The 14,984-nt window shown below is 41.1% G+C and overlaps 2 protein-coding genes across 2 annotated transcripts; both read left to right on the top strand.

Annotated features, from left to right (window-relative positions):
* Positions 1–260: 260 nt before the first annotated feature.
* Positions 261–11,509, top strand: LOC117350473 (olfactory receptor 4E2-like). The gene is made up of 3 exons (XM_033924767.1): positions 261–1,178; positions 5,875–5,883; positions 11,441–11,509. Exons 1-3 carry the CDS (start codon positions 261–263, stop codon positions 11,507–11,509), a joined length of 996 nt encoding a protein of 331 aa, XP_033780658.1.
* Positions 11,510–11,542: 33 nt separating this feature from the next.
* On the top strand, positions 11,543–14,048 carry LOC117350472 (olfactory receptor 1509-like). The gene is made up of 2 exons (XM_033924766.1): positions 11,543–11,573; positions 13,084–14,048. Exons 1-2 carry the CDS (start codon positions 11,543–11,545, stop codon positions 14,046–14,048), a joined length of 996 nt encoding a protein of 331 aa, XP_033780657.1.
* The last annotated feature ends 936 nt before the right edge of the window (positions 14,049–14,984 follow it).

The raw sequence follows: 14,984 nt of genomic DNA, 5'->3' as shown, positions 1-14,984 counted from the left end.
ATTAGTGCAGGAAGAGGCGGTCGGAGCATACTGCGAGGGATTTCCTTCACTTGCCGGTGCTCTGGCTGCCCTCTCCTGTCTCTCCCGCTAAAAACTGTATTTGCGGTTTTTCAAGATTCGCGGAGGGTTCCATGAATGGAACCCCCCCGCAAATATCGGGGGAGTACTGCATTAGTGTTTTCTGAGAATCTTCTCATTTCATGCATTCGGTCTGTGGTCTCCTATGTTTCTGTTTTCTTACAGCTGATGAAGCAGAAGAAATGGCAGTCAGGAATGAAACCAGAGTCACGCAGTTCATCCTCCTCGGACTTTCTAGCAACCCAGACTTACAGATCGCATTCTTTGTGCTGTTTCTAGTGATGTATCTGCTCACCATTGCTGGGAATCTTCTCATTATGATAACCATATATGCGGACTCTCAACTGCACACTCCAATGTACTTCCTTCTCATCAACTTGTCTTTCATAGACCTGTGCTTTTCTACAGTCACCGTCCCCAGAGCCCTCGATCTCTTTCTCTCACCGAGCAAAACCATCTCTTTCACTGACTGCATGACTCAGTTATTTTTTATACATTTCATCGGGGGTGCAGAATGCTTTCACCTGATCCTGATGGCTTTTGACCGCTATGTTGCCATCTGCAATCCTTTGCGTTATACCACAATAATGACCAGACGCGTCTGCCTCCTGATGGTGATCTCTACGTGGATAGGTGGTTTCATTCATGCATTCTCGCAGTCACTCCCAATAATCCAGCTGCCTTTCTGTGGCCCTAATGAGATTGATCATTTCTTTTGCGACGGCCCCACCTTATCTGTGTTGGCTTGCTCTAACACCTTTATCAGTGAAAGAGCTGATATGATCAACAGCGGATCATTAACCGTGGGTGGTTTATTGCTGGTATTGATATCTTACGCATACATCCTCTCCACTGTCTTAAAAATTCGCTCAGATGAGGGAAGACGGAAAGCCTTCTCGACCTGTGCCTCTCACCTTCTGGTGGTCATTTTGTTCTATGGCCCCATTGTATTTAGCTACATGAGACCGTCAGTTATATTTGCAGCTGACAAACCACTCTCTGTTTTTTACACCACCGTGACCCCTTTCCTAAATCCCTGCATTTATACTCTCAGAAACGAGAAGGTAAGAAGTGCCATGAAGAAGCTGAGAGGCAGGAAAGTGTCCTTTCTGGAGACGCTTATAAACTGATTTTCTGCCCTTTTAAGAAAGACATCCTTGTGTAAATCAAATGCTGTCACTGACTGATGCATTCTTTTGCATTTACTCTTTAAAATTCTGATTATTTTTCTATTGATTTTATTTTAAAATAAAATTTCTGTTGAAAGATTACTCACACGATACACTGAATAAAATTTGCTCTTTTTTTTAGTGAAATGTGAGACTGTCTCCTGTCACGTCCCCACGAGTATCTAATAACCTTGATTTATGTAAATAGATGCACATTAACTTGTACTGATTATGTTTATTACCTTTATTTAGACTCATTAGCAGTTATGTGCTAGGAAACTTTATTGATTAAATATACTTTGGCTATTGCATGCTAACTTTTGTTATCAAGAACACACTCATTGTGTGATTTACAATACAAATATTGTACGGCAGTCCTTGTCTTGAAACCAGTACGCAGATGTGCCTTTAACAGCTTTGGATGTGAGAAAATTTGATGTTTGTCCCCCATCCTTATTAGATCCCTTTCACTCACTCCGTCTCCTATACTGTCCCTTATCCCCTCCTATCACCTTCTTGTGTGCCCTGCTTATTTCTGAAGTCTAGAAATGTATATGGGGCACCTGAAATATCCAGCAGATTATATTTCACATGGATTTTTTCCTACCTATGCGCTTGAAATAAAAGAAATCCTGTTTAGTTTTATCAGAATTTGCTCAGTGGTCCTTAAAGATCTGGACAATTGTTTGAGATGAATGAAGAGCAGAGACAGTGTTTGCTTGTGAAATAATTATTTCGATGTTATTATACCTAAGCAAATAAAGACCTTTTTTTTTCTCTCTCTGCAGGTCTGAAGCTTTGCTTCTTGCTTCTGTGCTTCAATAAAAAAAATGTGAATATCGGTTCTTGTTTATACTGATAGAAGCTAGCAAGTGATAATTTGACAAATGGTAAGTTTAACACTGAGGAAACTGGGAACATGAGCTTTCTAAACGGTTAGGTGAGGAAAACCTCCTTACAAGCTACAAGGGTGCTTTAAGAAGTTTGGTAAATTTCCATGAGATGGCGCCACAGTCAATGAAACTTGCTGGTCTAAGTGCACAGCCCCAGTGGCATAGCGAGGGTGAGAGGCACCTGGGGAAGTCACACCCCTCCCCCACCCTCTTCCCCACCACCTCCTGCCGCACACGGGCCACTTCCCTTCCCCATACCTCTGGAACTCCTAACCTGCTGTCGTACCAGCGTCGGCTTGTCCTCTGATGTCACTTCCTAGATGCGGGTCCAGGAAGTGACATCATGGGAAGAGCTGATGCTGGCACAACAGCAGGCTGGGGGTTTCTGTTCACACCAGGAACGTTACAGAGGTACAGGGAAGGGAAGTGGCACGGGGGTCGGAGAGGAAGACGGGTACCTGTGCCCTCACCAAGACAGCGCCCGAAGTGGACTGCCCTTCCTGGTCCGCCCTTACTATGCTACTGCATAGCCCTCAATGGAGACTATGGGGCTCATTTTCAATAAAGATAGATGTCTAAAAGACACACTTGGATGTCTTACTAGTCAAAACATCCAAGTGCACATTCTTGAAACAGACTTTCTAGACATCTTTCTGGTCACTGCCTCTCCAGTGCATCTAAATCTTAAGGGCTTAGGACTTAGAACTGCAGGGATAATCAAACTTTTAACAAAATGTCCAGGGCACCATTTAAACGTTTGGGGCTAGACCTGTTTTAAAAATGAATAAGGACCAAAAAGGTGCTGCCGCATGGCAAACGCTCCAGTGCCCATTAAATTCCTATGGGCACCGTAACAATTACCGCAACAGAAGCCACGATAGTGGCTTTGTAAAAGGAGCCCTTAATGCCTCTTAAGGTCAGGAAAGGTGTTATAAAACTTCTGAACAAAGACTAAGTTCTTCAACACGTTTGCCTTCCTCTGGATCACCGCAAATAATTTCCACCAAGCTCTTTTGAACGGGACTGAATTGGCCTTAATTTCTCCTTCGTTATGGACTCTGGCAATCCAAAATAACTTTTAAAGATGAAGGCTATCAACTTGGGGCTACTATTAAGATTTTGCTGTTAAACTGGGTCATTAGTAACTGGATATCATTGCATAAACTAGCATAAATTAGTGGCAAAATAACCCATCAATGCTATCCCACTTCCCCTCTTATTGTGAAGAGTTTCAGGTAACAAGAGCTGAGATTGTGACATCATAATGCCTCATTCCACCCATGCCTAAGAGCCAGCCTCATCAGTGATGTCACAATTGCTTAATTGCCCTATACTTGACTCACGTAAGAACACACTGGGACAGACCGAAGGTCCATCAAGCCCAGCATCTGGATTCCAACAGTGGCCAACCCTGGTTCCATGAACCTAGCTAGATCCCAAGTAGTAAAAGTGGTTACAGTGTCTGGTAACCAGAGCTGAGATTGTGATATCATAATGCCTCATTCTACCAATAAGAGCCAACCTTATCCATGATGTCACAATGCCTTGATTGTCCTATACTGGTCTCACTTTCATTACATACAGGAGTGATTTCGATTTCTAGAGACATTTCTTTTTTCTTTAATTAAGGGGGAGTTACCTCGTATCAACTTGGGCTCTTGCTAAGAAGTGTCATTTAACTGTTAACCCCAGTTATTAGTAACTAGGTCTCATTGCATAAAATGGGACCTATGCTAAAATAACATGACTTAAGGTAAAATAGCCCATCTTAACAGTATCCTAAATTGATAACTTCCCCCCTTAATGTGAAAAGTTTCAGCCTCTCATAACCAGAGCTGGTATTGTGACATCATAATGCCTCATTCCACCAATGCCTAAGAGCCACATCCAGCCATTGGATCGTCCAGACCGCTATGCCATCTATCTTTATACTCCATTCTCATCCCAAAATTCACCCAAGTCAAAAACGCCTAGAACAAGACCTTTTGGATGTGGGATGGGTTAGCAAAGATATTGAAGAGAATTGACTTAGTAGAGAAAGAGAACGCTAAAGTTAGAAGGGAAAAGATTTTGTACAAATGTAAGGAAGTTCTTCTTCACCCAGAGAGTGGTAGAAATCTGGAACGCTCTTCTGGAGGCTGTTATAGGGAAAGCACAAGACAAGGTTGGATATGTTCCTATTGGAACAGAGCATACGCAGGCAAGGCTAGACTCAAATAGGGCAGTGGTCTTTGACCTAAGGGCCGCCGCGTGAGCAGACTGCTGGGCATGATGGACCACTGGTTTAACCCAGCAGCGGCAAATCTTATGTTCCTTCTTATGACACATGGCAGCACAGTAGTGGGGCACCTTACAGGGCACTGCTGTGAACTTCACAAAAATGGTGCCACATAAACATCTCACCACAATTCCCTTTTAGGTCATGATTAACCCACCCAAACACTCCCAAAACCAACTATACCACCTGTCTACCACCCCAATAGCCCTTATGGCTGCAGGTGTCACCTATATGGTAGTAGAGTAGGGTTTTGGGGGGTTTGGGTGGGTGTACATGTTTCCTAATGAATGTAGTGGTTAGAGTTGCTTATGGGCCTGGGTCCTCCTCTCTATGGTTCACTAGCCCAGCCCACCCCCCAGACTACATAAGCCACCTCTGTGCAGCTCTACTAGGCTTTCCTATGCTAGGTGCTGATGTTCTAGAGGCAGGTTTTTATTCCAAAATTTATGGCAGTGGGGGAAGGGGGTTCAGTGATCACTGGGGGAGTGTGCGTGGGTCTGTACTTTGTGTCTACAGTGATTATCTGGTCACTTATACCTGTTTTTAGATCACCTAAGTCACAATGTATAAGCTCTATCTCGGAAGTCTCGTTGAACTTTCGATTATCACTGCAGGACGATTAAGTCTAGGTTGGCCCACATCCCGTCTACCTCCTGCCCTAACCACTGCTTCAAAAATGCCCCTATTCACTCTGGGCATACCACAGCACTGAAAAGGCCTAAGATGTTTTTAGATACATCTAAAACCCATTTTGATTATCAGCACTTGAACGACCTGTCTTTTTGATCATCTAAGTGCCGATTTAGGTGGTTTTTTTAGATTTATTTCCATTTCGATTATGTACCTCACAGTCTCTGTTTCCACCACTTCCTCTGAGAGACTGTTCCACGCATCTATCACCTTTCTTTAGATTACCCCTGAGTCTATCACCTCTTAACTTCATCTTATGCCCTTTCATTCCAGAGCTTCCTTTCAAATGAAAGAGACTGGTAGCTACTCTTTGGGCTTCTGCTAGGTACTTGTAACCTGGGTTAGCCACTATTGGAAACAGGATACTGGGCTTGATACTGGGTTAGCCACTATTGGAAACAGGATGGACCTTCGATCTATCTTAGTATGGCAATTCTTATAGTCTTAGCCATTCAAATTATAGGTCAGGCATTCAAATAGGGTCACAGAAACAGAGCTGATACCAAGTTTACCAAGTTTAAACTAAACTAAACTAAACCTTAAGTTTGTATACCGCATCATCTCCAGAATGATAGAGCTCGGCACGGTTTACAGGTAATTCAATAAATGAGGGAAGGACATAATAAGAAATTAGAGGTTATGAAGAGGATAGCTAGCTTTAAATTTTAAATAGATAGCTCTACGCTTTGGAGAAAAGCCAGGTTTTTCACTATTTGATATACTAACTATCGACTAGTATCTGGTCGGTTTACAATGCTAAAATTAGGATAAAAAAGAAAAAAACAAAAACAATCTAAAAAGCTCTGCAGACAACTAGAAAGAGTCTGGAAAAAAAACAAGAGTTTAGAACACACTAAAACTGCATGGAGATACCAAATTAATCAATACAAAACCAAACTCAAGGAAAAACGAAAAGCCTACTACTCCAATATGATAGGCAAAAAAATCCCAGACACAAAAAAGCTATTTAATCTATTAAAGAACCTCACAGATACCAAACCTTACCTCTCCACCCAAGGTATCCACCCACCAACAGCCATCCACCTAGCAGACCATTTCAAAAACATGATCACCAATATCAGATCTACATTCATCAACACACACACCCATCTAGAAAAGATAACAACAAACCCATCAATTAGCGAAGCCATCGTAGCAGACAGAAGCTGGTCCGATTTCCCAATTCTAGTCTGGTCGGATATGAACCGACTCTACAATAAATACAGCCATGCTTCCAGTGACCTAAATAATTGCCCCATCTACATATTATCAAACGCCTCCACCACATTCAAAACCAACTTCATGCTATGGATTCAAACCACATTGACAGAAGGCCAATTCCCACAGGACCTAGGAGAGATCTTAATCACTCCAATCATAAAGGATCACAAAGGCCCAATAGATAGCCCCTCCAACTACAGACCTATCGCTTCAATACCATTGTACGTTAAAATAATAGAAGGCCTAGTGGCACAATACCTCACCGAATATCTGGAAAAACATAACCTACTCCACCCCTCACAATCAGGATTCCGAACTAACCATAGTACAGAAACACTACTTGTCACATTACTAGATACAGCCCGACAACACATCAGTAAAGGAAAAAAAAATGATATTAATACAATTAGACCTCTCCGCAGCATTTGACCTAGTTGACCACATCTTATTACTACAAATTCTCGACGCCATAGGAATCTCAGGCAAGGTCTACAAATGGTTTCAGGGGTTCCTCAAATCTAGAACCTACAGGGTAAAATACAATGATATCAAATCAGAACCATGGACAAATCCCTGCGGAGTTCCACAAGGATCACCTCTCTCACCTACGCTCTTCAACCTCTTTATCTCCTCCCTAGGAGCCACTTTAGATACCCTAGATGTCACATCTTTCAGCTATGCTGATGACATCACCATACTCCTCCCATTTGACCCATCAGAGACCACCACCACAACAAAGCTAGAAACAACCTTAGACACAGTAGAAAATGGATGATGGATCACAAACTAAAACTAAATTCTGAAAAAACAAAATTCCTTTTGCTCGAAAAAGCCCAAACACCTACCATCACTGAACTGAAAATCAAAAATACCAAATACCCAATACCAGGGCTCGGTACTTGGACCGGTCCTTTTTAATATTTATATCAATGACTTGGAAAACGGAACATCCAGTGAGATCATCAAGTTTGCAGATGACACAAAACTCTGCCGGGCAATCAGATCGCAGGAGGATAGTGAGGAACTCCAGAGCGATTTGTGTCGGTTAGAAAAATGGGCGGAGAAATGGCAGATGAAGTTCAACGTGGAGAAATGCAAGGTAATGCATTTAGGCAGTAAGAATAAGGAATACGAGTACAGAATGTCAGGTGCAAGTCTGGGAAAAAGTGTACAAGAAAGGGATCTGGGTGTACTGATAGATAGGACCCTGAAGCCGTCAGCACAATGCGCGGCAGCGGCAAAGAAGGCAAATAGAATGTTGGGCATGATAAAGAAAGGAATCTCGAGTAGATCGGAGAAAGTTATAATGCCGCTTTATAGGGCAATGGTCAGACCCCACTTGGAATACTGTGTCCAACATTGGTCTCCCTACCTAAAGAAGGATATAAAACTGCTGGAGAGGGTGCAGAGACGAGCAACCAAACTAGTGAAGGGTATGGAGAAACTGGTATATGAGGATCGACTTAAAACACTGGGATTGTTCTCCCTTGAGAAAAGGAGACTGCGTGGGGATATGATCGAAACCTTCAAAATACTGAAAGGAATCGACAAAATAGAGCAGAGAAGATTATTTACATTGTCCAATTTGACACGGACAAGAGGACATGAAATGAAGCTAAGGGGGGACAAGTTCAGGAATAATGTCAGAAAGTTCTGCTTCACACAGAGAGTGGTTGGCATCTGGAATACTCTCCCAGGGGAGATTATTGCAGAATCGACAGTCCTAGGCTTCAAAAGCAAACTAGATGCATATCTCCTTGAGAGAGGCATATAAAGTATGGTTGGCTATAAAATAAACCAGGTGTATACCTGGCAGGGCCTCCGCGTGTGCGGATCGCCGGACTTGATGGACCGAAGGTCTGATCCGGAGATGGCGCTTCTTATGTTCTTATGTTCTTATGTTAACCCGAACTAAAACTCCTAGGAGTTACGATAGACAGATGTTGCACAATGCAGCCCCAGATCAACAAAACAACCCAGAAAGCTTTTCTAACCATGAGAAATCTCCGTAAAATCAGAAAATTATTTGACCAAGCACAATTTAGACTAATTGTCCAATCCCTAGTCTTAGGTCTGCTGGATTATTGCAACTCCCTATATCTTCCTTGTCCAGCCACTATGATAAAACAACTCCAGACCATACAAAACACTGCCCTCAGATTGATCTACTCACTCAAAAAATATGATCACATAACAACTGCCTTCTTAGACTCTCACTGGCTACCCATACAAGCACAAATCCAATTCAAATTCTACTGCCTGATATTCAAAGCATTACACTGCTCTTCCCCCTCCTATCTAAATAACCGCTTAAACCAAATCTCCACCTCAAGACACAGAAGAACCTCGAACCCTTTCGCCTTCCCCCCACTCAAAGGCACACAACGCAAGAAAATGTTTGACAACCTTCTAGCAACACAAGCAGCAAAAATCAACCATTCCATCTCCAATCTTATGACAATATCAGACAACTTCAAAACATTCAGAAAAGAAATCAAAACCCTGCTTTAAAAAAAATTCATCCAAATATCTTAACCCCTCCTCTTTTACCTCCAGAAGATTCACCTACCTTCAGATAACCTTCCCCCAAATTACCCACCTTAACACCTTTCAATTAAACAAATACCATAAATAGATTGTAACCTACCCTCTCTAACTGAATTCCATATGTATTTTTCATACAGTTCTTCACTGTCAGTTTAATTTCCATCCTATAAATTCACATAGAATTTTTCTTTTTTCATCCATCTTTATTTTCTCTTCTTTATTAATTTCCAGGTACTTTAGTTAGATTGTGAGCCTTCGGGACAGTAAGGGAATTTTTTAAGTACCTTCTTACTTCTCATTTATAATCTTAATGTATATTTTCTTCAAACCGCTTAGAACCTAACGGATGTAGCGGTATATAAGAAATAAATTACATTACATTACATTACATTACATAAATAACATAGATATTAGACGAGACATTTATTAAATTTGATACAAGATCCCCCCTCTCTTGCCCTCTACTGTAACTTGTGCCCTGCAGTGGCAATCAGCTTCAGACATTCACAGGTACTCCACCTCCTCTTCTATGGGCCTTCTCATTTAGACTGGAAACTACTGGAGTGTACTGGAGTTTGTGAGCAGCTTGTATTTACTGGGACAACCACTCTTGTTGTCACTCATGTCAAGCTTTCAATTAGTGAAGGAAAAACTGAGGTCTGCTATTTTGTCATCATCTATGGTCACATGAACTGGTAAATATTAAAAAGGGAGTTATAAGGGATAAAAGGTTGGGATCCTGTATTCTTAGGTGTTCCAGAATCTGATACCTGGGTTCCTATGATAGGAGAAGATGCAGCGATATTGCCGTAACAATGGTGAAAGGTAGGGAGACTGGGGGACTCAAGGAACTTGTTTGATTGATATTGAAACTGTGGCATTGCTGCGCCTCCCCCCCCCCCCCCCCCAAGGCAGGACTATGGATGACAGACTCCTTTTGGGGTTCAGGAGCAGTATCAATGCTTGGGAGTTGGGCAACAAACATGAGGAAATGGGTAAGAATGGAGAGAGGCCAAGAATACCCTTCTGTTGAATTTTCAGTCACAAATGGAATAATAAAATATTATGATAAGTCTTTGGTTTGTAATGCTGACATAACTATTACGTTAGAGATTTCTATTCCGCCATTGCCTTGTGGTTCAAGGCTGATTACAAAAGAATTACAAAAAAGGTATTACATGAAGAAGATATCTGGTAATTTCTAGGGCAGATACGGAGTAGATGAGGTTGCTTTGGGGAATTGGGATGGTATTAGGGAATGGTATTGGGAAGTGGGAAGGAGCTCACGGTATTAAGTTGTTTGCAGGAATTTCTTGAAGAGTAGAGTATTTATTTCTTTTCTGAATGTTTTGTAGTCTGGAGTCATGATTAGTAGATTGGAGATTTGTTTGTCGAGTTTTGCTGCTTGTGTGGCTAGGAGGCCATCATATAGTTTTTTCCGTTTGACTTCTTTGATTGGAGGGTACGTGAATGGAGTGTGGGTTTTCCTATGTCTAGTTGATGTAGTTTGGATGAGACAGTTGTTCAGGTAGATTGGGCTATTGCAGTTTATGGTTTTAAATAGTAGACAGTAGAATTTGAATGGTATTCTATGAAGTATGAAAAACAATCACTCGAAAGTGAATAGAGGTCCTTAGCTAGTGTTCCTTCCATGGGGGCTGGTGATAATACTGTTGCCCCAGCTACAATGGTAGAAAACTTTAAGAGACTGATGATTAAGAAAGACTGCATATCTCCTTTCTTATGACTTAAATCCTAACTCTTTGAATTTTCACAACAAGAACAAAAATCAGTGAGAAAATGACCTGTATTAAATTTTCATGGAAGATTTAGCCACATGAACTCAATAAGTTCTGAACTACTGCTGGATTTTTTTTTTCCAAAGTTGCTTAACCACCTGCTTCTTTTCAGATTCTCCAAAGACTATAATCTCAGGAGCCCCAAATACAGTTTAAGTTCACGTCATTGCTCTGTACTGGAGAAAGCCAGGAGGCTTTAGGTGTTGGCAGAGCTAGTGAGGCAGAGATGGTCTACGCTCATATTCTCTAGAATTTCTGAATTTACTGTACCCAGAAATGATACATTATGAGAATTTTCAGGAATATGCTTTATGTTTGGAATGTGCAAGGCAAAAATCATGCATCCATGTCACAATCTCTCCAAATAATATGTTGTAAGTATCTATCTCTTTATGATTTTATCTTTATTGTTTACCCTCCATATAATTTTCAGTTTTTAAAATGTTAAGGTGTCATTTTGAAAATATTCTTCACTTTCAGGATAAAGCTGGGAAACACAACAATAATATCTAATTAGGTGCAAGTATATATTCGTCTCTTGTCTTGTTGGTCTTACTTTTCTGTCTCACACCTCAGCTTTTGTATCTCATTCTTTCCAACTCTTTCATCAATATATCAAAAGAGAACAATCATTGCCGAAGAAAATGCAAGTAGACCATCAAGTTAAAAAAGGAAGAATGGGAAGGTAGCTGTCAGATTGGAATTGTGTTACTAGTGTCGTCATTTCATAATTACATAACCCTTAATTCTATCATTTACTTTTAGACCCAGGCAGAGAAGATTTGTGAGATAATGAAACGTTCCATCATTGTTGTTATCCAGGTAATTGAATAACGTTTTGAGAGAGCTGAAGAACTTTCTTTGAGGATGGGAGAAGGAGGCCAGTGGATAGCACATGGTAAGTAGACGTCATGTGGGAAAAGTGCTGATCTGAGGGTTTGTGCTGATATTAATTTGATTACAAATGGAAAGAACTTTATTCACAATCTTTTTTCTATCAACTTATGAAACTATGGGCACCTTAGTAAAACAGGAGGTATGTTTTAAAGGCCCTAAAATAGAATGGAATAGAAGACAGAACACAAGAGACTAAAGTTATCTGGCATTTTCAGTCTTTACTACAATGTCTCATTTTAAAAATACTCCTATAATTTACAGACACATAAAAGAGAAAGTCCCTGCTCCACTGAGCTTACAATGTAGTGAAGAAAAAACATAAAGATAAATCAATTTCTAGACAGCATAACCTCACAGTTCTATGCGGTTTACAAAAGACTAAAAATAAAATAACATTTGGAATAGGAATGAAATTAATTACCTAAGAACCTAGAAAACAAATACGTTTTCAAGTGTTTACTAAATTTCAGATTGAACGATGAAATGTGAGTATGTAGGTGGATATATTACAGAGATGTAAAAATGACCTCAAAAGAATTTTACATAAGAACATAATTACTGCCATACTGGGACAGACTGAAGGTCCATCAAGCCTGTTTCCAACAGTGGCCAACCCAGATCCCAAGTACCAGGCAGAAACTCAAAGAGTAGCATCATTCTAGAGCTGAGATTCTGATGTCATAATGCCTCATTCCACCAATGCCTAAGAGCCAAACTCATCTGTGATGTCACAAAAGCTTGATTGCCCTAGACTTGACTCACTTAAGAACATAAGAATTGACGTACTGGGACAGACCAAAGGTCCATCTAGTTCCTGTTCTAGCAGTGGCCAACCCAGGTCACAAGAACCTATCTAGATCCCAAGTAGTAAAATGGATTTTATGCTGCTTATCCTAGGAATAAGCAGTGGATTTCCCCAAGTCATCTCAATAATCTTTTAGGAAATTATCCTAGCCTTTTTTTAAACCCCACTAAGCAAACTAATTTCACCACATTCTCTGGCAACAAATTCCAGAGTTTAATTCCACATTGTGTGAAGAAATACGTATTTTCCCTGGTTTGTTTTAAATCTACTACTTAGCAGCTTTATCGTATGTCCCCTAGTCCTAGTATTTTTGGAAAGCGTAAACAAGCGATTTGCATCTACCCTTTGCACGCCACTCAGTATTTCATAAACCTCTAACATATCATCCCTGAGCTAAGCTATGATTTGAAAAAGGCTAGACCAGGGGTGGGCAAGCACATTCCTCAAAGGCCTCATCCCTCCAAGATTTTCACAGTGAATATGCGTGAGATTTATTTGCAAGTATTGCTTCCATATTAATTGTGGAACTTTTAAAAACACAGCTGGGTTGTAGCCTTAGGGGAATGTAGTAGACCACATCTGAACTAGAGATAGAGCATGAAACAGTAATTCAGGAAGACCTTAAAAAGAAAATTATTGTTCTCTGGCTATCTGTCTCGGTTCATTTATTTGTTCTATTGTCTCTTGTGTTTCTGTTTTTCTACAGTTGATAAAGTGGAAGGAGTGGCAGTCAGAAATGAAACCAGAGTCACACAATTCATCCTCCTCGGACTTTCTAATAATCCAGGTTTACAGATTATATTCTTTCTGCTGTTTCTAGTGATGTATCTGGGCACCATAGCTGGCAATCTTCTCATTATGACAACCATATATATGGACTCTCAACTGCACACTCCTATGTATTTCTTCCTCAGCAACTTGTCGTTCATAGATTTGGGCTTTTCCACAGTTACTGTCCCCAGAGCCCTTGTTCATTTTCTTTTTCCTAGAAAAACTATCTCTTTAAGTGACTGCATAGCTCAATTGTTTTTCATGCATTTCATCGGGGGTGCTGAAAGCTTTCTCCTGGTCCTGATGGCTTATGACCGCTATGTTGCCATCTGTAATCCTTTGCGTTATACCACAATAATGAACAGACGAGTCTGTCTCCTGCTGATGGGTTCTTCATGGGGAGGTGGTTTCATTCATGGCTTCGGTCAGGCTTTTCCAATAGTTCAGCTGTCCTTTTGTGGTCCTAACCAGATCGATCATTTCTTTTGCGAAGGCCACGCCTTATCTGTGTTGGCTTGCTCTAGTACCTTCTTCAGTGAAATTGTGGATAGGGTCAATGGTGGAATATTAGCAATTATTTGTTTCTCAGTATTGGTCGTATCTTACACATACATCATCTCCACTGTCTTAAAAATACAATCAGCCGAGGGAAGGCAGAAAGCTTTCTCTACCTGTGGCTCCCATCTCTTGGTGGTCACTTTGTTTTATGGTCCAATTGTCTTTCTCTACATGAGACCGCCAGTAATATTTGATGCTGACAAACTGCTTTCTGTTTTTTACACAATCGTGATCCCTTTGTTAAACCCCTGTATTTATACTCTCAAAAATGAGAAGGCGAGAAATGCTATGAAGAAACTGGGAGGTAGGAAAGTGTCTTCTCTTAGGACAAATAAGAACTGATTTACTGTCCTTTTATAGTAATTCATTCCTGTGTAAATTGTTTGCTCTCACTGATGAATGTATGTCCTTTAATCTACACTTTACAATTCTGATTATTTTTTACTTAAGGCCCTCTTTTAAGAAGCCACGTTAGCCTTTTCTGCTTCTCTCTTTGGCGGCATTAGCTCCGACGCTCACAAGAAGTCAATGAGCGTTGGAGCTTTTACTGCCTTGGCCTGCAATAAAAAAGCTTAATGCAGTTTCATAAAAGGGGGGGGGGGATACATTTTTAAGGATGTTTTTTTTTAAATAGATGGCAAACCTGAATGAATTTTGCTGTTCTTATTGTAAAGTGGGAGCTATCTCCAGACACAACCCCTGTGGAATCCAAGAACTCTGATTTGTGGAAATAAATGCATATTGAACTTGTATTGAATTTTTTTTTTTTTTGCATATTCTCCAGCAGTTTTCTTCCAAGACACTTTGGGCCTGATTCTCTATAGAACACCGATCTCGGTGGATGCCTAAAAGGTGGCCGCTAATTGCATGTCAATGAGACATTGGCTTCCTATAGAGAATCACGTCTATATCGTTGAACAGACGCCTTAAATGTAGGCCAGTATTTTGCAGGGCTACATTTATGACATCTGTCTCGTGCTTACGGAGGGTTGCTTAAGCATGCCCAAGGCAACTTTCAGGTGAAACCATGCCCATGCCCTGCCGTGATTCTCACCCCAAAGTGCTGCGGTTCGATGGGGGTGGACAATCACCATCACAGCAGGAGAGATGAGCCATCTCGCCTGCTGCGATCCATCCCCCCCAGCAATGATCGTGGCAGGAGGGAGCCCAAGCCCTCCTGCCCAAACAACCCCCATCCTCCCTGACACAATCGGGGCAAGAGGGAGCCCAAGCCCTCCTGCCCCTGTGACCCCCTACCCCCAACCCCCACTAAAATAC

This window comes from Geotrypetes seraphini, chromosome 16 (genome assembly GCF_902459505.1).
Source record: "Geotrypetes seraphini chromosome 16, aGeoSer1.1, whole genome shotgun sequence".
Classification (NCBI taxonomy): domain Eukaryota; kingdom Metazoa; phylum Chordata; class Amphibia; order Gymnophiona; family Dermophiidae; genus Geotrypetes; species Geotrypetes seraphini.
This window is presented reverse-complemented; position numbering and strand designations above follow the sequence as displayed.

Excerpts from the sequence above, each read along its gene's own strand:
- LOC117350472 (XM_033924766.1), top strand. The coding sequence starts at position 11,543 with ATGGGAGAAGGAGGCCAGTGGATAGCACATG. Across the intron at positions 11,574-13,083 it reads AGGCCAGTGGATAGCACATG|TTGATAAAGTGGAAGGAGTG; the intron begins GTAAGTAGACGT and ends GTTTTTCTACAG.
- LOC117350473 (XM_033924767.1), top strand. The coding sequence starts at position 261 with ATGGCAGTCAGGAATGAAACCAGAGTCACGCAGTTCATCCTCCTCGGA.